The 24,114-nt window shown below is 35.1% G+C and overlaps 1 protein-coding gene across 1 annotated transcript in view; it reads left to right on the top strand.

The window, feature by feature from the left end:
- The window catches only part of SREK1IP1 (SREK1 interacting protein 1), a 47,088-nt gene extending 26,117 nt beyond the window's left edge, over positions 1 to 20,971 (top strand). Inside the window, exons 3-5 of the mRNA XM_030797780.1 lie at positions 1,533 to 1,676; positions 15,532 to 15,604; positions 20,896 to 20,971. Of these exons, the coding sequence (XP_030653640.1) occupies positions 1,533 to 1,676; positions 15,532 to 15,604; positions 20,896 to 20,971 (293 nt within the window). The remainder of the gene's footprint in view (positions 1 to 1,532; positions 1,677 to 15,531; positions 15,605 to 20,895) is intronic.
- Positions 20,972 to 24,114: the final 3,143 nt, after the last annotated feature.

The following is a 24,114-nucleotide window of genomic DNA, read 5'->3' as shown; positions in this document are numbered from 1 at the left end:
TGTTTCAGTTTTTGTGTGTTAGGGTGTATTTATCCATGAATGTGTGTATGAGTGCACTTGTTTGCATTATTTTTTACTGTTCTCAGTTGTTAAGAAAACTTGAAAGCTGCTACCCTAAAGAAAACCTAGTACATGTGCGCAAAGAGACATGTACAACTGCCCATTTCAACACTGTTTATAATTGCAAACTACTAGAAGCAACCTATGTTTCTATCAATAGTACAGTAAATAAATATAATTTTCATACAGTAGAACATTATCGATTAGATAAAATGAGCAAATTACACCTGTTATGTTAACATAGATAAATCACAAAATATTGGGTGGCAGGAAAAAATTGCAGGTATAGGTATAATTGAGTTTATTTATTTATTCTTTTTCTTGAGACAGAGTCTCGCTCTGTCGCCCAGGCTGGAGTGCAGTGGCGCAATCTCGGCTCACTGCAAGCTCCGCCTCCCGGGTTCACGCCATTCTCCTGCCTCAGCCTCTCCGAGTAGCTGGGACTACAGGCGCCCGCCACCACGCCCGGCTAATTTTTTTGTATTTTTTAGTAGAGACGAGGTTTCACCGCGGTCTCGATCTCCTGACCTCGTGATCCGCCCGCCTCGGCCTCCCAAAGTGCTGGGATTACAAGCGTGAGCCACCGCGCCCGGCCGAGTTTATTTTTTTAAGAATACATATCACAATAGGTTGTTTGGGAATGATAGAGACCAACTTCAGTGCAGTTGCTTCAGAGGACAAAAAAAAAAAAAAAATGGAATGAGATTGAGACAGTGTTCCAAAGTTGATACGAGCTCTCCAGCTATGTGCGTGTGTGTGCACAGGCATGCGAGTGAGCTTTTTCCTTAAATGAATTGAAAGTGAGCATGACAAAATGTTAACATATGGATGATAGGTATTCAGGTATTGGTTATATTATTTTCTGTACTTTTATAGTGTTTGTAATATTTGACTTTCTAAAACATATACATAAGTAGATAACTGTTGTAGTTTTCTTATAGGGTAGAGTCTCTAGGGAAATGCTGCAAGAATTAAATGTTTAGGTATTCTTTAGTAAAGCACATTCAGTTATATTAATGCTTGTATATTATTATGCCAACTTTAGATGAAGGGTATATAATTGCATGAGTACATTAGTCAAACTGGGAAAGAAAAGGTATGGGAAAGGAATACAATATAAAATCCCAAGTATGATGGTATTTTTTATTTACTTAGTTTAGTTAGAGATATTACTGTATTTTTAGAAAGGGAAATAGAATAACTCAATACTTTGAAATCCATAAGAAGTGGCCCCCAAAAATGCTTATTGACTAAGGAGCTCTGATGAAGAAGGGAAAAAGTTCTGAGTATTGCATTCATAGAAAAGTATAGGGAAAATAACCAAACTACTACCAACTGAATAAAAGTTAAAGCTTTCTACATTATAGTATTGAAATTGTAACTTATTGGTTACCGTGAGGCAGCAAAACATACAAAAATACATAATGTATCTATAGTTTTATCATTCACATTTTTTTGTTTGTTTCACTTAGCTGGTCACCTGACTTTTGAATGCCGTAATTTTCTCCGAGTAGACCCTAAAAGGGACATAGTTTTGGATGTCAGCAGTACAAGTAGTGAAGATAGCGATGAAGAGAATGAAGAACTGAATAAATTGCAGGCATTACAGGAAAAAAGTAAGCAATATTTTTTTTCCATTCTTTAGAAATGTTTGTAAATGTTCTGTCATATTATATCATGCTTTCCATTACACTTACTAAGATCTCTTTTATAGTTTATGTAAGAGCTACTGCATAGGAAATAGGTTTTAAATATTGTAAGTTATTTGCCTAAGATTGAACAGCTAAGCAATTACAGATTCAGGAGACAAGTCTATTTCTGACACACAGCTTATGTTTTTTGTTGTTGTTTTTCCCCCATCACATTAGGATATGTGTCAAATGGCTGAAAAAGTATGACTTAAGATTTGGTTTCTAGTCCTACTTGGCAATTTGTTTTAGCACGTGACTTTCACCAAGTCACTTAACCATCCTGAGGCTCAGCTGCCTTGTGGGATAACACAAAATATTGGGTTGTCAAATGATGCTCATGCAGATCAGCGATCTTAGCCAGTATCAAGCTTCACTAATAATTTCAAGTATACAAGTGATCATGAGGCATAGGCAAAGCAGAGAGTTCTGGGCATGCCAGTACAGTTCCCCAGGTATTTCCTTTCTACTTCATAACCCACTCTGATCAATATTAACATAAGAAGTTTCTTTATTACTTATACCAAAGAAAGTTGATTTGGTCATGAAACATATTCATTTGTGCTTGGATAGTTACATTTTCCAGGGAGCTATGCCCCATAAATCCATAGATTTCCCGGTTTGTTTACCATAAGCAATCTCAGTTACATCCTACTAAAAGGATATAAATAATAATTATATAAATAAGGATTCTATGGCTAACAGATATCATTTATTTTTTTTCCAGGAGATCTGTTGTTAGTGTGTTTCAGAGAGATTTCTCCAGGGCACTCTCTACTTTCTCAGGCACATCTTCTTCTCTCCCTAGAGAGAGAGTGGATTGCAGACCTATTATTTAACCCTTTCTTTCCCACGTTTTGTATAAAATAGCTCATCCTTGCAGTGGGGTTTTTAGGGATTAAACATGGTGCCATAAATTAAACTACTTTGTGAACTACAAAATGCAGTATGGTAAATATCACTCTGAAATAAAATATAACTTATTTGAATAAAATCTTAGACAAGGAATGAGAGCGTTACAAATTTTAAATTCATCTTAGTTTAGGTTATCAATGAACATTAAACAATAAACTTTGTTTTAATATCAAGCTTTCCATATTATGTCCAGTTAAGGTAAGTGAAGAAGTCAAATGTAAGGTGCTAGAAGAAGCTGAAAAGGAAAAAGAGGGAGAGAATCCCAAAGAGTGCAAACAAGAGTCATATCATATGAGTATATACAGCTTCAGGGTAAAGATAGTTGATTGAATACACACACTTTTGTTCTCTACTGAAATACCACTAAAATGACAGAAGTAGAAAAAAATTTAAAGACATAAACTCACAAGGGCAAAGAAAATGAGTTAGGAGGGAATAGCAGTAAAATTTTGGAAACGGAAAAGCAGATGGGTGATAACTGATTACACTCTTGAAAAAGCTAAATTCTTTAGCAGTGTGGAAAGCTGTGAAGTAACCCGACATATATTCTAAAATCCCCTAAAGACATGATAATTAGTATCCTTGGGTACCTCTGGCTGAATATACGGCTAAAAACAGGAGGATTGGTTTGAAGTCTCCAGGAGTTAGACCCTCAGTTCCCTTCCCCTATGAAGTCAGATGACTTTCCTTCATCACCCCAGCAGACTACTGGAGGTTTATTTTCTAGACAGGGTAAAACATAGGTTCTTTAGACTGGGACACACTAACCATAGCTGAAAACAGGGAGGAAGTTAAAGGCTGAGAACTTTCCAGCCCTCTTCACCTATTTGGTTCCCAGACATATATCACAATTAGTCTAGGAAATACTTCACTCAAATGAGTCCCAGAAAGAAAATTTCCAAGAACTGAAGGACATTAGTTTTACAATTGAAAAGGTTTCACAAGTACCAAACACAGAGCTAAAAATAGACCCACACAAAGGCACACCGTTATAAAACTTCATATAATCCAGGCTTCCAGGATCAGGGATTAAACAGGTCATCAGTCAAAGATCAGGAGTCAGAATAGCTTTCCACTTCTCTAAAGCAGTCCTGAAAGCTAATAGATGTGGGGAATGCCTTCGCATTTTGGAAGGGAAATTATATCCAAGTCAGAATAATATTCTCAACCAAATTATTAGCCAAGTATGAAAATAGAATAAAGTTGTTTTCAGATATCTTCATTTTAGGTTGATTTTTATATATGGCATGAGGTGAGGGTACAGTTTTATTCTTTTGTATGTGGATATACACTTGACCCAAGACCATTTGCTGAAGACATCCTTTTCCCATTGTGTGTTCTTAACACCTCTCTTGGCCAGTTCATCATATGTACATGGGTTTATTCCTGGACTTCCTATTCTGTTTCATTGGTCTATGTGTCTGTCTTTATGTCAGTACAATACTATTTTAATTACTATAGCTGTGTAATATATTTTGAAATCAAGGAGTGTGATGCCTACAGCTTTGTTCTTCTTAAGATTGCTTTGGCTATATGGGGTCTTTTGTGGTTCCATATACATTTTTGGATTATGTTTTATATTTCTGTCAAAAGAGCCATTGGGATTTTGGTAAGGATTCCATTGAATCCATAGATTGCTTTAGATAATGTAGGCATTTTAACAATATTCTTTCAATCCATGAACACATATATTGTCAAATGCTTTTTCTGCATCTATTGAAATATTCATTTGATTTTTAGCCTTCCTTTTCTTAATGTGGTGTTTCACATTTATTGATCTGCATATATTGAGCCATCCTTGTATCCCATGGATGAATCCCACTTGATCATAGTGTATCATCCTTTTAATGTACTGCTGAGTTTGGTTTGCTAGAATTTTGCTAAAGATTGTTGCATATGTGTTCATCAGGTATATTGGTCTGTAATTTTATTTTCTTAAGGTACCTTTGTCCGGCTTTGGTATCAGGGTGATGCCAGCCTTGTAAAATAAGTTTGGAAGTGATCTCTCCAGTTCTTTAGAAGTGCTTTAGAAGAATTGGCTTAATTGCTCTTTAAATGTTTGGTAGACTTCACCAGCAAAGCCATCTAGTCCTGGGCTTTTCTCTGTTGGGAGGATTACTGACCCAATCTCCTTACTTGTTACTGGTCTGTTCCTATTTTCGATTTCTTCGTGATTCACTCCTGATATATTTTATGTTTCAAGGAATGTATTCTTGTAAGTTATCCAGTTTGTTGGCATATAAATGTTCCTTGTATTCTCTTATGTAGTTATGTATTTATATAACACCCCTTTATATTTCTGTGACATCACTTATACTCTTTTTTCAGTTCTAATTTTGACCCTTTCTTTTATTCTGAGTTAGTCTAGTTAAAGATATGTCAGTTTTATCTTTTTATTAAAACACTCTTAGTTTCTTTGAGCTTTTTTGTTGTTTTTCTAGTCTCTATTTCATTTATTGTGTTTTTTTCTTTCTAGTTTCTTAAAGGTATAATGTTTGGTTGTGTTTTTTTGAGATCCTTCTTTTCTTTTTTTTTTTTCGACAGACAGTATGAACTACCTCAATTGGCCCTCTTCTTTCTTAATAAAATCATTTATCATATAAATTTCCCTTTTAGTACTGCTTTTGCTGAATCCCATAAATTGTGGTGTGTTGTAATTTCATTTATCTCAAGATTGTTTTTTAATTTCTCTTTTTGATTTCTTCTTTGACCCAATGGTTGGTCAGGTTTGTGTGGTTTAATTTCTACATATTTGTGAATTTTCCAGTTTTTCTTTCATTACTGATTTACATTTTCATACCATTGTGGTCAGAAAAGATACTCAATATGATTCCAGTCTTCTTAAATTTGTGAAGACTTATTTTGTCACCTAACATGCTCTGTTCTGGAGAATGTTCTGTGTGCTTGAGAAGAATGCATCCTGCTGGTGTTGGATAGCATATTCTGTATATTTTGTTTTTATTAGAACCAATTTCTCTATAAAACCTAGTAAGTCAACTCCTTATCCATCATTGCTAAGTGGAAGAGGAAATTATTCCCATAGCTACTAGCTACTGTTTTATTTCCTTAGTTCCTCATAACTTTTTGGGGACATGTTTGCAGTAGTTAGTCTGAAATTATTATAACTCAAAAAAAAAAAAAAGAAGAGAGACAACTACTAAAAGGAAAGCTAAAGTGACAATTTTAATGTCAGACCAAGTAGATTTCAAAGCAAAGAATACCAGGAATAAAGAGGTTTTTTTCCTAATGATAAAAGGGTCATTTGGTCAAGAGAATATAAAAATTCTAAGTGTTGGCCTGGCATCGTGGCTCACACCTGTAATCCCAGCACTTTGGGAGGCTGAGGTGAGCGAATCACCTGAGGTCAGGAGTTCGAGACCAGCCTGGTCAACATGGCGAAACCCCGTCTCTACTAAAAATACAAAAAATTAGCTGGGCATGGTGGCGCATGCCTGTAATCTCAGCTACTCGGGAGGCTCAGGCAGGAGAATCACTTGAACCCAGGAGGCAGAGGTTGCAGTGAGCTGAGATCACGCCACTGCATTCCAGCCTGAGCAACAGAGTGAGACTCCATCTCAAAAAAAAAAAAAACAAAAAACTAAGTGTTTATGCACCTAATAACAAACATCTGAAACAAATCCTGGTATAACCATAAATAAAAATTCTTATGGATAGACAAATTTGCAGTTATAGCCAGAGATCTCAACACCTTTCTCGTTAATTAACAGCACAAGTAGACAGTAAATCTGTGAGGACATGGAAGACTTGAGTAACACTATCAACCAACTTGACCTATTTAACATTTATGTAACACCTCACCCAACAACAGCAAAATACATGGTTTTTTTTTGTTTTTGTTTTTAAGTGTACCTATCAAGATAGATCTGATTCTGGGCCATAGCAGAAAACTACTTCGAAAATTCCCAAATGTTTATAATTTAACATAATTGTAAATAGTCTATTGGGTCAACAAAAAAAGAGCAAAAGAAAATTAGAAGGTAATTTTAACTGAATGAACATAAAAACACATTTGTGGTATGCCTCCAAAGAAGTACTTAGAGACAAACTTGTAGTACTAATACCTGTATTAGAAAAAAAAGAAGAAATATCTCAAATCTATGACTTCAACTTCCACCTTAACAAACTAGAAGAAAGAACAAATTAAACCCACAGTAAGCAGAAGAAAGGTAATAATAAAGATCAGAGGTGAATCAATGAAATGGAAAACAAAACTACAGAAAATCAATAAAACCAAAAACTGGTTATTTGAAAAGGTCCATAAACTGAAAAATCACTATCCAAAGAGATTTTAAAAAGAGAGAGAAAAGGCATATATTACTGATACCAGAAATGAGAGAACTGATAACACTACAGATCATATGGATATAAAAGGGAGAAGATAGTATTTTAAAGAACTTTATGCCAATAAATTGGATAACTTAGATAAAATGGATAAATTACTAGAAAGATACAAACCAGCAAAAGTTTGAAGAAGAAATCTAAAATATGAAGAGTACCCCTGCATCTCTGAAGTTAAATGTTTAGTTTAAAAACTTTCAACAAACTTCATGCCCAATGGCTTCTCTTATGAGAAAACATTTAAAGGAGAAATAATACAATTTGTACATAAAATCTTTTTAAAAATTGAAGGGAGGAGAGTATTTCTCAACTCAATTTATAAGACCGGCATTACCCTTATAACAAAACCAGATTAAGATATTACAAGAAAAGAAAGTTAGAGACTTATTAATACAGATGCAAAAATTCTTAAAGAGAATTTTAGCAAATTGAATCCAGCAGTATATAAAAAGTATAATATGACTAAGTTGGTTTTATTTCAGAAATACATTTGTTTTATATTCAGAAAGTGTAATTCGTGATATTTAAGAGACTTAAAAAAAAACCTATATTATTGTCACAATATTTTAAGAAAAATTATTCAGCAAGTCCATCTTATACTTCTGATAAAAAATTCTGAGCCAATTAGAAATAGAAGAGAACTTCATTAACTTCATACAAAATCTATAAAAAAACAAAATGTTACATCATACTTAATGATAAAAGACTGAAGGCCTTCCATAACATAAGAAACAAGGCAAATATGTCCACTCATACCACTTCTACTCAACATTCTGCTGGAGATTCTAGCCACTGCAGTAAGGTATGAAAAATAAAGGCATCCAGATTTCAGGAAAGAGTTTAAAACTGTCTTTTTTTGCAGATGAAATGATCATCTATGTAGAAGTATCTACAGAATCTTTCAAAAAAGCTTCTAGAACAAATAACTGAGTTTAGCAAAGTTGCAAGAGTCTACAAGATCAGTTAGCAGAAACCAATTGTATTTCTGTACACTGGCAATGAACAATCAGAAGTTAAAATTTTACAGATATCTTTTACGGTAGCATAAAAAATGAAATACTAAGAATATAAATCTGACAAGGTATGCAAGACTGAAACATATTTTACAAAATATTGTTGAGGGACGTTAAAGAAATAAATAAAGATACGCTATATTGATTGAGTGGAAGTTTCAATTTTAAAAGAAATGTCACTTCCCCCCAAGCAGATCTATAAAAAAAAAGCAATCACAATCAAAATTCCAGCAGGCCATTTGAGAAACCGACAAGCTAAGCAAGACCTTATCTCTAAAAATAAAAATAAAAAAACAATTGACAAGCCAATTCTAAAGTACTTGTGGAAATGTAAAGAACCTAGAAAAGCCAAAACACTTTCAAAAGGATTAGTAAAATTGAAAAACGAACACAACCTCATTTCAAGATTTATTGTAAAGCCACAGGTAATCATGAAAGTGTAGTATTGATGTAAAGATAGATCAATGGAACAGAATAGACCCATACATATGTGATAATTGATTTTTTAATTGAAATTTTTATTTTGAGAATATTGTAGATTAACATGTAGCTGTAGGAAATCACACAGAGACCCCTTTTGTCCCTTACCTGGTTTCCCTCAATGGTAACATATTCGAAAACTACAGTTTCAAAGCAGGATAATGTCTTTGATACTATATATACACGTGTTAGAATGCTAAGCACAAAAATGCTGGTGACACATTTTACACAGAACATTTCCATCACCACAACGACGATTCATACTGTCTTTTGATACCTATGTCCACTTTTCTCTTGCCCTCACCACCTTCCTAAGCCCTGTAAACCAAAACTTTGCTCTCTATTTTTATAATATTGTCATTTCAATAATGTTTTGTAAATAGAATCTTACAGTATGTAACCCTTTCTGATGAGCTTTTTTTCACTAATTATAATTCTCTACAGACTGACTAGTTCGTTATTTTTTATTTCTGAATAGTAGTGTATGTTATGGATATACTACAGTTTGTTTAAGTATTTGTCCACTGGATTGTCAGTTTGGGGTTATTATTAATAAAACTGCTATAGACAGGATTTGGGTGAACATAAGTCTTTATTTCTATAAGACATATGCCCCAGAGTAAAATTGCTGGGTTGTTATGGTAGTTGCATGTTTTGTTTCCTAATAAACTGTCAAACTCTACAGTGGCTGTACCATTTTACATCCCTACGAGAAACGTTCGAGTGACCAGCATTTGGTGTTGTCACCAGCATTTTTGTGCTTAGCATTCTAACACTTGTAGTTATAGCCCATTGTGGTTTTATTTACATTTTCCTAGTGGCTAATGATGTTATACATCTTTTCATTACTGTTGAATGTTGAGTTCTGAACATACATATATGTGTGTGTATGTGTATATATGTGGGTACATGTGTATATTTTGTATGTTCTTTATACATGTTGATATTCTTTATACCATTCTAGACACTAGTCCTTTGTCAGATACCTGTTTTGAAAATATTTACTCCCAGTATGGCATTTGTCTTTTTTATCCTCTTACCAGGTCTTTCACAAAGCAGTAGTTTTTAATTTTGATGGAGTCCAATTTATCAGTTTTCCTTTTATAGACTGTGCTTTTGGTGTCAAATATAAGAACTCTTTGCCTATGCATAGATCTGAAAAATGCTCATATTTTTGTTCTAAAAGTTTTGTGGTTTTAATTTTACATTTAAGTCCATGATAAATTTTGAGTTGATTTTTATGTAAGCAGTGAGGCTTGATTTATTTTGCCTATGGGTGTTCAGTTGTTCCAACACCATTTCTTTAAAAGTGTCTTTCCTGCATTAAATTGCTTTGCCTTTTTTTTTTTTTTCCCCAAAAAATCAGTTGATTCTATTTGTGTGTGCTTGTTTCTGGATTCTCTGTGCTGTTTCATTGATTAATGTGTCTTTGCCTCCCCTAATACCATATAGTCTTTATTAATATAGCTACAAAATAAGTCTTAAATGGGGATACTAATTCTTCCCACTGTATTCTTCATCAAAATTGTTCAAGCTATTTTAGTTCCTTTTCATTTCCATAAAAATTTTAAACTCATGACTATATTTACAGAAAGCTTTGCTAGGATTTTGAATAGGAATTGCATTAAATGTGTATATCAGTTTGGGGAGAATGGACGTCATTACTTTGTTGAGTCTTCTGATCCATTAACATGACGTGTCTCTTTATTTAGAACTTCTTGGATTTCTTTCATCAGCACTGTGTAGTTTTCAGCATATAAGTCCTATACATGTTTTATATCATTTTTTTGGAAAATTATAAATGATACTGTATCTTTAATTTTGTTCTCTGCATGTTCGTCGCTAATAAAAATAAATTGATTTTTGTATGTTTATTTTTTCTTCTTGCTGAACTCACTAATTCTAGATTTTTGTAGACTCCTTGGGAATATCTGTGTAAATTGTCATGTCATTTGCAAATACGAACCTGAGCTGATAGAGTGTTTTGTCATTTCCAAGTATTTCATGTAGTTGAAATAGGTGAGCTTCAAAAATCATATTATTCATTCTGCTTAAATAGTATAGAATCTCTCCCAGCATTTCATCACTTGCATTGTTTTAGTATTTCTCTCATAATGGAGAGAAGTTTTTCAGGACAAATGGCATTGACCAGTTTTCTAAAAAGCTGTTGGCATAACTGACAAAATCCTGGATACTAGAAATAGAGATAAGTAGCCTATAGTACTGATTTGTACAATTTCTGAGTCTCCAGATGTACATTGTCATTGGATGTGACTTTTTAAAAAATGCCTTATTTCCTCCATCCTTTTTTCTTCACTTTGCCTTTAATCATTTTTTCCAACTTAGTATGCCAACCATTGACACCTTAGCTGATAGCACGCAAGAAAGAGGTGGCCAGTGCCACACCCAGAAAGGAAGAGAGATAACTGAGAGCCGGAAGGCATTAAAAATAGTTCTTGGAATTTCAAGACTGCTTTCCTTCTTAATACATTTTATCTTTGGTTTGGCCATTTTTTCTTCCTTAATTACATTTTTTGTTCTCTAAACTACATACTTCTCACTGATTGTCTTTAATAACTCACATTTTTTATATGTTCAAGACATCATCAACATATTGCCTTAGCAAAATGCCCTTTTGAGGCTCCTGTCATTTGGCTTTCCTGCTTCTTCCCATTTTTATTGTCTTCCTATATCTAGTTCAGGCCATTCCTCACAATTATTTTAAGACTCCTGTCCTTTTTTTTTTTTTTTTTTTTTTTTTGAGACAAGGGCCCACTCTTTTGTCTAGGCTGGAGTTCAGTAATGCAATTGTGGCTTTGTGAATCACTGCAGCCTCAAACTCCTGGGCCCAAGCAATCCTCCACCTCAGCCTCCAGTGTAGCTGAGACTACAGGCATGTGCCACCATGCCTGGCTAATTTTTTTTTTCTTTTATAAAGACATGGTGTCACTATGTTGACCAGGCTGGTTTCGAACTCTGAGTCTCACGCGATCCTCCAGCCTCAAACTCTCAATTGTCTTGTTTTTCATCTCAAGTCCTCTCAGTGTTCTTAGAGACTTTCTTAGATGACCTGTGAATGACCTGACAACACCCTAGCTCATCTTCTCCACCTTATCATTGAAAATGATCTTTTCTGTCTCTTCACCTTAGACACACATTTTCATGACTGCACCCTGGACCTTGTTCTCAGCCTCCAAAATTAATGTTGTACACTCTATGCTTTTTACTCCAAGTTCTTATCTTTCCAGTTTATTTAATGTAAAGACCCTCAGGCTATTGACCCACCACTTTCATTCAGTTAGTCTTCCCCTTATCTAGCTTAGATTCCATCATATGTTATAATTATTTTTTTGCAAATATCTGTAACTGCCTTACTCCTTTCTTTATCTTTTACCCTTGTCTAGCAAAACCCGAAATATGGATGAACCTCTGTTTGCCTTCTCCATGCTGATCCCCTTACGGCAGTGCAAAGGTGAAGAGGCAGACTGGTGTTTCTATAAATTCATGATCCCTAATCTCAGCTTGCATTTATTTTTGCAAGTTCACTCCACATACTTATTTTATACCTTTCCCCCAGTCTTCAAACTTCCCACTTCTCCCTTCCTCCTTCGGCTAATGACTCCCTCTTTCATTGACAAAATAGAAGACACCAAATGAGAGCATCTTAGCTTCCAATTACTGAATCCACAAATTTGCATATATATCCATCTTTCTTTTCTTTCCTTCAGTTAAAATGGAAGGACTGTCCCTCCTTTCAAAGGCGTGTCCTACCATAATTGCTATGAATTCTTTTCGTCAAGAATTTTATTCCTTCAGTTATCCCCTCTCTGCATCATCATTTCAATCAGCATCAATTTTTTTTCTTGTTTTTCCCATCGTTCTTCCCTAGATCCTTTGCATCCGTCTAGCTAACATTCCATTTCTCTGCTGCTTTCTAGCTAAACTTCTCGTAAAAGTTATTTATTCTTACTTTCTCTACGTTTTTATTTCCATTTGTTTTTCAGTCCACTTGTCAAGGTCTTTAATTACTTTTTGCCAAATCTATTCGACGTTTTTATATCCACATTCTACTTGGCCTTTAGGTACTATTTGATAGGTAGCCCCTCTCTTCAACATTCCTACTTCTTGATTCTGGTATTCTTCCAACTCTGTGGCCCTTCTTGTCAGTCTTTTGACAGCTCTTCTTGCTCTTCTCAGCCCGTAAATGTTGGAGTTTCTCAAGATGCAGATGATCTTCCTGGGCTTTACTCCTTGTATTTTTTCTCATCATTCTCTTACTAAATGATTTTATTTATTCCCCATAGTTTTAAATACTATCTATAAGCTGATCAGTGTGTGTGTCCAGACTAATCTCTAAACTTCAGAATCACATACCAAACTACCTACTTCATGTCAAACAGGTCTTTTAGATCTCAAATGTCTAAAATTGAAATCTTTACTTCCCACCCACAATTGTCCTTCAGGTTCCTACCCACTTCCCACCAATCCACATTTCAATCAGTGACACTGCTAAAAACCTGGTGGTCATCCTTGATTCCTTTCGTTCCATCATCCTACTCACACACATATCACCTCCACTGCCTTTATTCAGGACACCACTCTCTCTGGCCTGCACTACTCCAGTTACTTTATTATTCCCCTGCCTTTTCCCCTTAGCCCTTTCCAATTCATTTACCTTGTAAGTCTGCCAATCACACAGTCCATCTCACTTAGAATGTAAAATCCTTACTGCTGCCTTCATGGTCTTGAATAAGCAAGTTCCTGCTTACCTCTCTGGCCTCTCATTTCAAGGTATTCTACATGTATTTATGATATTGTTCATCTCTTCTCATTCATGTTCATTCTTACTCGTAGTTTCCCCTCCCCTTCTATCCGCAACAACCTCTTTTTAGTTTCTAGAACACACCAAACTCTTTTTGCCTTGGAGCTTTGGCATCAGTTTCCTCTTCCTGACATGCACTATCCTTGCTGTTCACTTAGAATGCTATCTTTGCCTGTTAATTTTCTTTCTCACCACTTATCTATAAGTTCCCTGTGGGCAAGGATCATGCACAGCAAAGACCCAGTACATAGCACAGTACTTGACACATAAGCATTTAGTAAATATATGTTGAATAAATGAAAGTGTGGTCAATAAAAATCTCCTAGGATTTTATGAGACAAACTGATGTCTATTCTCTACCTTGCCAAATAACCCCAAGGCTTCCTGGCTATTAAAAGGAGATCCTAACAGCAAAACTTTAATTCTCTTATTTATACTTTTTTTCTGAAACCTGTAAAGTCTCTACCTTGAATGTACATTGCTTTTATGACTAGAAAATGTATAGATTTGGAATATATACATATATACCACACAGATACATCGGAATGTTTACGGCCAGGCACGGTAGCTCAAGCCTGTAATCCCAGCACTTGGGGAGGCCGAGGCAGGCAGATCATGAGGTCAGGAGATCGAGACCATCCTGGCTAATACGGTAAAACCCCGTCTCTACTAAAGATACATAAAATTAGCTGGGCCTGGTGGCAGGCGCCCGTAGTCCCAGCTACTCAGGAGGCTGAGGCAGAGGAATGGCATGAACCCGGGAGTTGGAGCTTGCAGTGAGCCGAGATTGTGCCGCTGCACTCCAGCCTGGGTGACAGAGCCAGACTGTGTCTCAAAAAAAAAAAAAAAAAAAAAAAAAAAGTTTACAACCTTGAAAATAGAAAACTAATTAAGCCTAAAAGTTGGGACTTTAGTGTTAAGAAGTGAAAAATACAAAAGCTAATTTTGTCATCTTTTATATAAAGCAGGGAGTGAATTAATACTATGTAAATTTGAATATCATGTTAAAAATAGCTCCAAACTCTTAGTTTTTTATAGTCTTTTTTCTTTAGAGAGCTCTTTTGGGAAATAATCTTTCTTGTGGAAAAGCTATTTCTTGAATTTTATTTTAATATTCTTTTATTACAGTAAAATTGAATGAATGTATTGCTCCTTTTTTTTTTTTGAGACTAAGTCTCACTCTGTTGCCCAAGCTAAAATGCAGTGGCTTGGTCTCAGCTCACTGCAACCTCTGCCTCCCAGGTTCAAGCAATTCTCCTGCCTTAGCCTCCCGAGTAGCTGGGATTACAGGCTCCTGCTGCCATGCCTGGCTAATTTTTTGTATTTTTAGTAGAAATGGGGTTTCACCATGTTGTCCAGCCTAGTCTCGAACTTCTGACCTCATGATCCACCCACCTCGCCTCCCAAAGTGCTGGGATTACAGGCATGAGCCACCGCGCCCAGCCTGCTTTTTCTTTAAATATATGTAAACAAGTTCTGTCACCCAGAAATACTTCTTATATGTACAAAGATTTCCGTTGCTTATTGTTTCTAACAATGAAAGTAGAAATTGATAAAATATGGTTAATGGGAACACTATTCTGTGTTTAATAATGATATTGATATATATTTAATGACAAAGGTAAATATCTGCTATGTTAAGTGAAAAAAAAGCTGCAAAATATATGTGACAGTACATTTTTCAAAGGCAAAAAATACTTGGAACTTACATGCAACTATGTGTGTATGAGTAAATGTGTGTGTATTTGTTTTTATATAAAGAATGCCTACAAGAATACACACCAAATAGTGTATTTAAAAAACAAGTTAGACAATAATACTTATTGCATGATCCTAATTTTGTTGCAAAAGAAAATTTTAAAACTGTGCACTGTTGTAGTGTTCTGCTTTTTAAAGCCCAAACGGTACCCATCAAACCACTGGCATTGATTTCCTATGGGAATTAGAGGTGGGGTACTTGCATTTTTTTACTTGATGGACTTAGTATTTGAAATGTTTATAAAAAACATTTAATACTTTTATGAGTTTTTTAATGGATAAAGATAATTAAGAAAGGGGAAAATTATTACAAAAGAAGTACAATATCCTAACCAGTGAAATTTACCAACAGCTAAAATTTTAACATATATACATGCCATATTCATATATAGAATCATGATGACCAGATTTTTTTCTTCTCACCTCTCCCCCACAGGAATAAATGAAGAAGAGGAAAAAAAAAAAGAAAAAAGCAAAGAAAAAATCAAATTGAAAAAAAAAAGGAAAAGGTATTTTTTTAACAGCATTTTAAAAAACAAAGCAGGCCTATGAGTTTGGGATGGATTATAAAATTTTATTTTTTGTGTATAATATAGTTAATTTAATATTTTTTCTTCAACAACTAAGGTTTTCATTGAGCTTAAGTTTAAACTCAATATATATTTTGTCTTCATATACATGAAATTGACAAAAATATTTGTATTCTTGTAATATTACCATGGCTAATAAATTAACTTATTAATAGAATTTAATAGAACTTATGCTGTCCAGGTGTGATGGCTCATGCCTATAATCCCAGCACTTTGAGAGGTCAAGGCAGGAGAATGGCTTGAGCTCAGAAGTTTGAGACAGGCTTGGGCAACATAGGGAGACCTCATCTCTGCAAAAAGGAAAAAAAAAAATTATCCAAGTGTGGTGGCATGTACCTGTGTTCCCAGCTACATGGAAGGCTGAGGTGAGAGGATTTCTTGAGCCCAGGAGACGTGATCACACCACTGTACTCCAGCCTGGGCAACACAGCAAGATCCTGTCTGCCCCCCGCCCACCAAAAAAAAAAAAAATATATATATATATATGTAATTATATGCACATACACACATACATACACACACATTTGTATTTATATATATTTAGCATAACAGTTTCATATATATATATATATATGTGGCTGATGAGGGTTGTGAAAGACCTGAAGGAATTTTTAGCATCACAACTTCCTTCCAGTCTTCAGCCACCTGTGCATTTTTACTATTAACTCTTTTAAAAGCTAAAACTGGTTAAAGAAATTATTGAAAGTAGTAAGTGGCCACTTCTCTTGTTAACGAGTGCAGTTTTATTCGTACTAGCATAAATTTGCACATACAGGCATTTTTTAAAAGCACTTAACCATAATTATTTCTAGTTTAGACCCAGTTCTCATACAGAATAGGTTGTAGAAACCAGGGGCTGCCACTTTGTAGTTTTTATAGAGCATTTAATACAGGTATTTTAATATTTCAGGTATCTTATAAATTGGAAAAGTAGCCCACTTTCAAGTGTTAGGAGTTAACTAATAATCTTTAATATAAAAACAAATAGGAATGTAGAGCTCAGGGTTTTCTGTTAATGTATTAAATCATTTGTTCTAGCACAGCAAGATGGATTGCTCATAGGAAACAATATCTGATAGTCTTCCAAATTCTAATACAGATAGTTCCCAATTTATGTGGTTTGATATGATCTTTCAACTTTATGATGGTGCAGTAGAAATGTACTTCAAGTACCCATATAACCATTCTATTTTTCACTTTCAGGACAGTATTCAATAAATTACATGAGATATTCAATGCTTCATTATAAAATAGGCTTTCTGTTAGATGATTTGCCCAACTAGAGACTAATGTAAGTGTTCTGAGCATATTTAAGGGCAGCCACGTTAAGCTATGATGTTCAGTAGGTTAGGTGTATTTTGTGTATTTTCAGCTTCAGATAGATTTATCAAGGCGTAACTCCATCATAAGTTGAGGTACATCTGTATATTTCTTTTTTTTTTTTTGAGACAGAGTCTTGCTCTGTCGCCCAGGCTGGAGTCCGGTGGTGCAGTCTCAGCTCACTGCAAGCTCCGCCTCCCAGGTTCACGTCATTCTCCTGCCTCAGCCTCCCCAGTAGCTGGGACTACAGATGCCCACCACCATGCCCGACTAATTTTTTTGTATTTTTAGTAGAGACGGGGCTTCACCGTGTTAGCCAGGATGGTCTTGATCTCCTGACCTTGTGATCCACCCACCTCAGCCTCCCAAATATTTCTTTTATAGAAACAAATTATTTATTTGGGCCTCTTTACCTTGAGCATCACAAACCTGAAATTAAATTAACTTTTCTGTGCACACTTAGCAGAGATAGTGCCCCCTGAAAGTGTCACTATGCCACAGCCTAAAATTTTGCCTTAAAAAGGAGACTTCAGGCCAGGCACGGTGGCTCACTCCTATAATCCCAGCACTTTGGGAGGCTAAGGTGGGTTGATCACCTGAGGTCTGGAGTTCCAGACCAGCCTGGCCAACACAGTGAAACCCCATCTCCACTAAAAATACAAAAAAAATTAGCCAGTAGATTACAGGTGGGTGCCTGTAATCCCAGCTACTTGGGAGGCTGAGGTGGGAGAATCACTTGAACTCGGGGGCGCGGAGGTTGCAGTGAGCCGAGATCACGCCATTGCACTCCAGCCTGGGCAACAAGAGTGAAACTCCATCTCAAAAAAAAAAAAAAAAAAAAAAAAAGAAACAAAAAAAACTTCAGGACCAAAAAGCCAAAGAAAAAAGTACAGGCAGGGAAGAAGCTTTAGTCAGAATCCAGAGATCAAGTCAAGCAGGGTCTTTAAAACAGGAAAGTAGACAAGCTTTGAGAATAACAACTGAAAAGGCAAGGGAGCAGGAGAATACATGAGAAAATAAGCTTTAACAGATGATCGGAAGTCTAAGTAAGTAGACAAACAAGGAGGAAAAAGGAACACAACATTACAAAAATAAGGGAAAACTCAGGAGTCACTAAAGGAGGAAGGCAGTCAAGGAATTCACACACTATACAGACACAAAATATATTGCCTTGGAGCCCTGTAGTCTCCTGAATTGACATTGGCACCTCCTTTATATCCGTCTCAGGTTTTCTTAGTTTGAGTTTTAACTCCTAATATTTAGATGACTAAACTAACTCTTTAGATACCTTTTTTTACATTTTAAATTAACTCAGTTTCTGTCTTGTCACTCATATTTTGAGTTTGAGTATAGGTAGAATGTTGCACATCTCTTTAAGTAAGATCTTAAAAGATAGGGTTTTCTGTTTTTTTCTTTTTCTTTTCCTTTTTTTATGAATATTAGAGGAAGGAATCGAACCAATTTTTCCAATTTAGTATTAGAGTAATATTTTTCAAAAGCACAATGATAACCCATCCTTTTTCATTTATATATAGCATAAAAGCATCCTTTTGTAACTAATGAAAATGATTTTGTAATGCAAGTATTCATCTGTATCACTCTCCGTCTAGAGGGACCAAGTACTTGAAAAATCAGAAGAATTATCAAAAGTGCTTTTATTTTGCTAACTTTCAGCTTTCATTCATTCATATGAACGTACAATTATAGCCCTTTAAAATAGAGAATTGCAACTTCTGAGGCACTTTTAAGAAAATATGTGAAGTTATTATATACACAAGTGAATATAATAAGGCTTGGTGAATGCCCCTTTGTTTGCCTTTTAGGATTTTGAATGATATGACTGCATGAAAAACCAAAAGTCACAGAAAAATCATTTCATCCTTACTGAATTTAAAACTCATTACTAGTATGGAATGGAATAGGTACTAGTTTTGTTAGTTTCTGTGACCAAGCAGCAAAAATTCTAAATTCATTGTTTTAAGGGAATGCAAATATATGAAGCATATTTTAGGTTTATGTTTATACTCCCTACCTTACTCCAAGAAGAATTTAAGGCAGTTCAAATCCCACTTAAATTTATCAGTCATAAATGCAACTCTCAGTCAGTATGTATTATTGTCCATAGGTCTTACTCATCCAGTTCCACTGAAGAGGACACTTCAAAACAAAAGAAACAAAAATATCAGAAGAAAGAAAAGAAAAAAGAAAAAAAGAGTAAATCAAAAAAAGGGAAACATCACAAAAAGGAAAAAAAGAAGAGAAAAAAGGAAAAGCATTCTTCTACCCCTAATAGTTCTGAATTCTCCAGAAAGTAACTGAGACTTTGGCTTAAGCCATTAAATTTAAAAATTTGTTTTTAAAACGTGTTTGCTCTTCCTTGGAATTTGCTATATATTATGCTTTGCAATAAATCACAGCCTTTTCCATATAGACATTTTTCGTATTTGGGACCATTATCCCTCTGGCAATATATTTTTAATGTGCTATAACTGTAAACTATTAAATCAGTCTTGTTACTTGATAGCCATGCCCCAAGTATAGCTATTTGTGTATACTAAACATCTCATTTTTGGTATTTGTGTCTCTGTGTGTTTGGCTAGTGTTACTACTTCATAAGTTGATTGTAAAATGGCTTTACTGCTGTCAACACGGGTCATCTACCTAGCAGTTAATGAGTATTGCTGAATCAGGTGTCCACCTTCCAATGATGAAGCAAGGTAAGGGGTAATGTTTTGCTCTTGACACAGAGAAATTTAATAGCTTTATATATTAAAATATAATATCTTTTAAAGATAGTGAAATTCTTCAGTTTTTTAAATCTCTAGGGATTTTTTTTTCAATGTCATAGAAGATGCAGCTGCTTAATGGTCTTGACTAGGACTTTTTAAATGAATGGTGTCTGCAGGTAGATGATCGTGAAAGTATCTCTTAACAAAGTTTTACTCTTCTATGAAATGCAGAATTTCTAGTACCTGCCTCCTTTGTTTTTGTAATAATTAAAATATTTCTTGTATAAAGAGATTAGTTCAGCCTGTTAGTAAGTCTGCAGAGATGATGCTGAGTTGGTCATGATTTTTAGGATAGACTCCTGGGTTGTTTTACAAATGTGCCATATTGGCATGTCTTACAGTGATACCTCAAACACAGAAATTTTTATTTAGGAAGATAGCTAAATCTTTATTAGAACTGATTTTTATGTATTCAGTATGTAAATTTTATGAAGCTTGTTTCTATGAGTACTGTAGAAAATTTTATAAATGTGAGCATATATATTTATTTTGTCTGACATAATTTGTAGTTTTAAAGCCAGTTTCACACTGAACTTACGTTTTCATAAATGACCAGTTTGGAGTGTTTCTCTCTTTTACTTTAGTGGCAACCTCAAGAGCAGTGTCAAAAAAAGAATTAAGAATTTTATTCTGTACTTTTTAAAATTTAAGAGCCAGGGAGTTGCATCGTGAAAGCCTTTATATAATAATGGAAATTTTATATGGGTAAGCATTTTCAAACACATATTAGTAGATATGTTTTTTAAATTTCTATTTTCACATTGATCAGTGTTACTTTGCTTAATACTTAGGTATCCCTTATGTCCACTAAAGTAAATGCTTACGTTGTAGAAGCATCAAACATCAACCAATGTCATGGCACAGCACCAAAGATTGCAAATACCTCACTATGGTGCACTTAGAAATTTTCAAATTGATAACCTACAGATACGGCTGCAGGTGAATTCATGATAGTGAAATCAGCTAAGTATACTTAACCTCACAGGCTAGAAAGGTTTACTGATTCTTGTTTCACCCAGCACCCAATGTGGATACCCTCAGTAAGACTCAGGGAGCCTTATAACTCCTCTTAACATATGCTTGCCCATGCTTAAATTCTAGGGAAGCTGTATCCACAGCCCTCTTCTGTAATAGCATTGCAGCCATGAGAGCTCTCACGCTTTCAGCCTTTCCATAACCTAATTTCGTCATTTGGGCCTCTCAAAAGGAAATGCTTTTGTTTAAATAGGTCAGTCAGTTACTGAGAGAAAAAATACAGAGCCAGTAGGTTTTTAGGGATTTGTTTTGCCTTTGCTGCTAGTTTTTTGAAAATATAGTTCTTCGATTATCAAGATTTTAAAAATCGGTTTTTAATATAAAGCTTTTTTAAAAATGAGGCTGGCCCAAGTGCAGTGGTGTTTCTCTACTCCCACTGCTTGACTTGACTAGCCTTGAAAAAATAATAGTAAAATAAAATATTAAAAAATAATTAGAAAATGCTACAAAGGCAATGACCTCATTCCATTGAGTAAGATAGTTAAAAATGATAGTAATTGTAGTGAAATAGTTAATTACTTGTTTTATTACTGTTAATTGTAGAGATTATAAATTGGCTCATTAGGTTTCTGAATGGTGACACAATAATGATTGAGAAGAGCAAAAGTCAGTCCTCGTTAACTAATGTAGTATGCAAATTAAAATATTTTAATGATCAGTAATTTTCCCCCCAGAAATTATCTTGGTATTCCTAAGTAACTTTCCCATAATTTTAGCATAGTTTATGAAATTGAATAAAAATTTATTTTCATTGAAGTAATTTTCTTCTAAAATGATATTATTATTGAGATTGGATGCAAATCTCATGAATACGTTTTAGAAGAAAATTAATGAAATTCCCTCCCAGGCAGTATGTACCAGAAGGAAAACTGAATTTAGCAGTAAAACAGTCCTGGTCATTCTAACTACCTGTATGATCTTGAGCAAAGTCACTTAGTTTCCCTGGGCCTTGGTGTCTTTTGTCTATAAAATATCGTACCGGATTATCTCTGAAATCACTTCTAGGTTTAATATATATAATTATCAATATTTTAAAATTCAAGCAATATTCATTTTAGAAATTATTATAAACAACATTCTATAATAGCAAAGGTTGAATTTATTAATATAACAGTTAAACACGTTCAACTTCTTCAAGCAGATAATTGATATTTGGTTCATATTCTTACAACCTAATGCATGTCATTTTCACCAAATGCAGACAGAATTTTTATTTAGGTTTGCATCTGGAACTAGATTATCTGGCACTTTATGGCCATTATTTTCGGGTTGATGGACCTTCTCACCACACAATTTCCCCCTTTTTTTTGCATATCATATGTTGGCTGATATTTCTTAGAGGTATCCCTATTTCTTCATACTTAATATACATCTCCATTTACATCTTTTGTTCTCTGAGGTCAAAACAACAATAAATGAGAAGTAAAACAACTATATGTGTTTGTATTTACAACTCTATCTAAAATTATATAACCCTAGTTTACCTTCAGAGTAAACTATACTGAAGAGTTGTTAATAATGTTGATAAAAATGCCATTGAATCCTTTCTTCAACAAATATTTATTGAGTACCTAACATGGCAAACACTGTGCTAAGTACTGGGGATACAGAGATAAGTAAGACACATTTGCCTCCCTGAAGGACTTCACAGTGTAGTTTGGTAGGAGAAACACCAGAGCATACATCGTTATATAATTAGTGCAGTAATTGACGTGAACATGAGTTTATAGAAACTCAGGGGTACCTAACGTAGTATGGATAAATTAGAAGAGGCTACCTAGAGAAAATGGTGACTGAATTGCACTTTGATTAAGGATAAGAATGAGGGTTATGGCAGTTCCTGACAGATTGGGTACTGTGAACAAACACCAGATGTAGAACAAGCTGTGTTACGTGTTTGTCAAGAATCACAAGCAATCTGGTGTTGCTGGTGTATCATAGGCGAGGCAGGAAGTGGTAAGAATTGAGACTACCATTTTAAGTTCTTAGGAACAAGAGGAAGGAGTCGTGTGTTCCGTGTTTGGGAGCTTGAACTGTAATCTGTAAGCAATGAGACACCATTAAAGAGTTTTAAGTGGGGCCAGGCACAGTGGCTCACGCCTGTAACGCCAGCACTTTGGGAGGCCGAGGCGGGTGGATCACCTGAGGTCAGGAGTTGAAGACCAGCCTGGCCAACTTGGCGAAACCCTGTCTCTACTAAAAATACAAAAATTAGCCGGACGTGGTGACAGGCACCTGTACTCCCAGCTACTCTGGAGTCTGAGGCAGGAGAATTGCTTGAACCCAGGAGGTGGAAGTTGCAGTAAGCTGAGATCACACCACTGTACTCCAGCCTGGGCGACAGAGCGAGACTCTATCTCAAAAAAAAAGAAAAGGTTTTAAGGAAGGAAATGACTTTTATTGGGGTGTGGTTTTATCAATTTCATAATCCAATTAATCCCACCATTTTTAAAAGATGAAATTGCTTTCATTAGAAGGCTATGTAAAATATAATTTGATTATTTTAGGCTCTATTATTAGACTCATTTCTTTCTACGGCCTCATTATTATTTCCAAAAATTACACAGTAACCTAAATCATCTAAAAACACATAAAGCTACTGTATTCTTTATTAGACCCATCCCCAGAGTTATATGTACATGTACATACTTTGAGATGTGTTTTGTTCTTAATTGTATTTTAGGTTATTTTTGACTGACTTAAATTCTATCACTATTTTAATATTTGTTAGGTCCAAATAAACCATTTAGAATATTTTTCAATGTACAAAATGTGCTGTAATTTAATAAGGCTCCTTGCTTTTAAAATTTGGCTTAACCTGTGAAGCACAACTGCTTCAGAGTTACAGAGAGACACACCAGTTGGTCCACTGGATGAGCTGTGTGGTTCTACCTCAGGTAACCTAGTGATAAGCTAGCTCAGCAGGGAGTGCTTCAAGGACTCCAGCTGATCCTAGTGCTGAGACCAAAACTTCCTGGACATTGGGTGCCCAAGAACAGTAGGTTTCTTATGCCAGTGTGACAATCCCAGTTGCGAAGGCCAGTCTTCTGATCTCAATATCTCCTCCCAACTCCTCTAAAAATAGGTAGAGTGGCAGAGAATTGGGGTGCCTCTTCTAGAGCACAACCCATGATGCATCCAGTCATGCCTGACTCCACTATCCCTTTCCCACAAATTGGGAGGAGTTGGGGCAGTGAGCATTCTGCTAGCTCTGTCTGTTTCCTGCTTCTTGTGCCATTTATAGTTCTTGCCCATGAGCAACAAAAGCAGAATGGTGCCGGTGCC

Source organism: Nomascus leucogenys, chromosome 18 (assembly GCF_006542625.1).
Source record: "Nomascus leucogenys isolate Asia chromosome 18, Asia_NLE_v1, whole genome shotgun sequence".
NCBI classification, from domain to species: domain Eukaryota; kingdom Metazoa; phylum Chordata; class Mammalia; order Primates; family Hylobatidae; genus Nomascus; species Nomascus leucogenys.
Note: the sequence above shows the minus strand (reverse complement) of the source record. Positions and strands in the feature narration are given on the sequence as shown.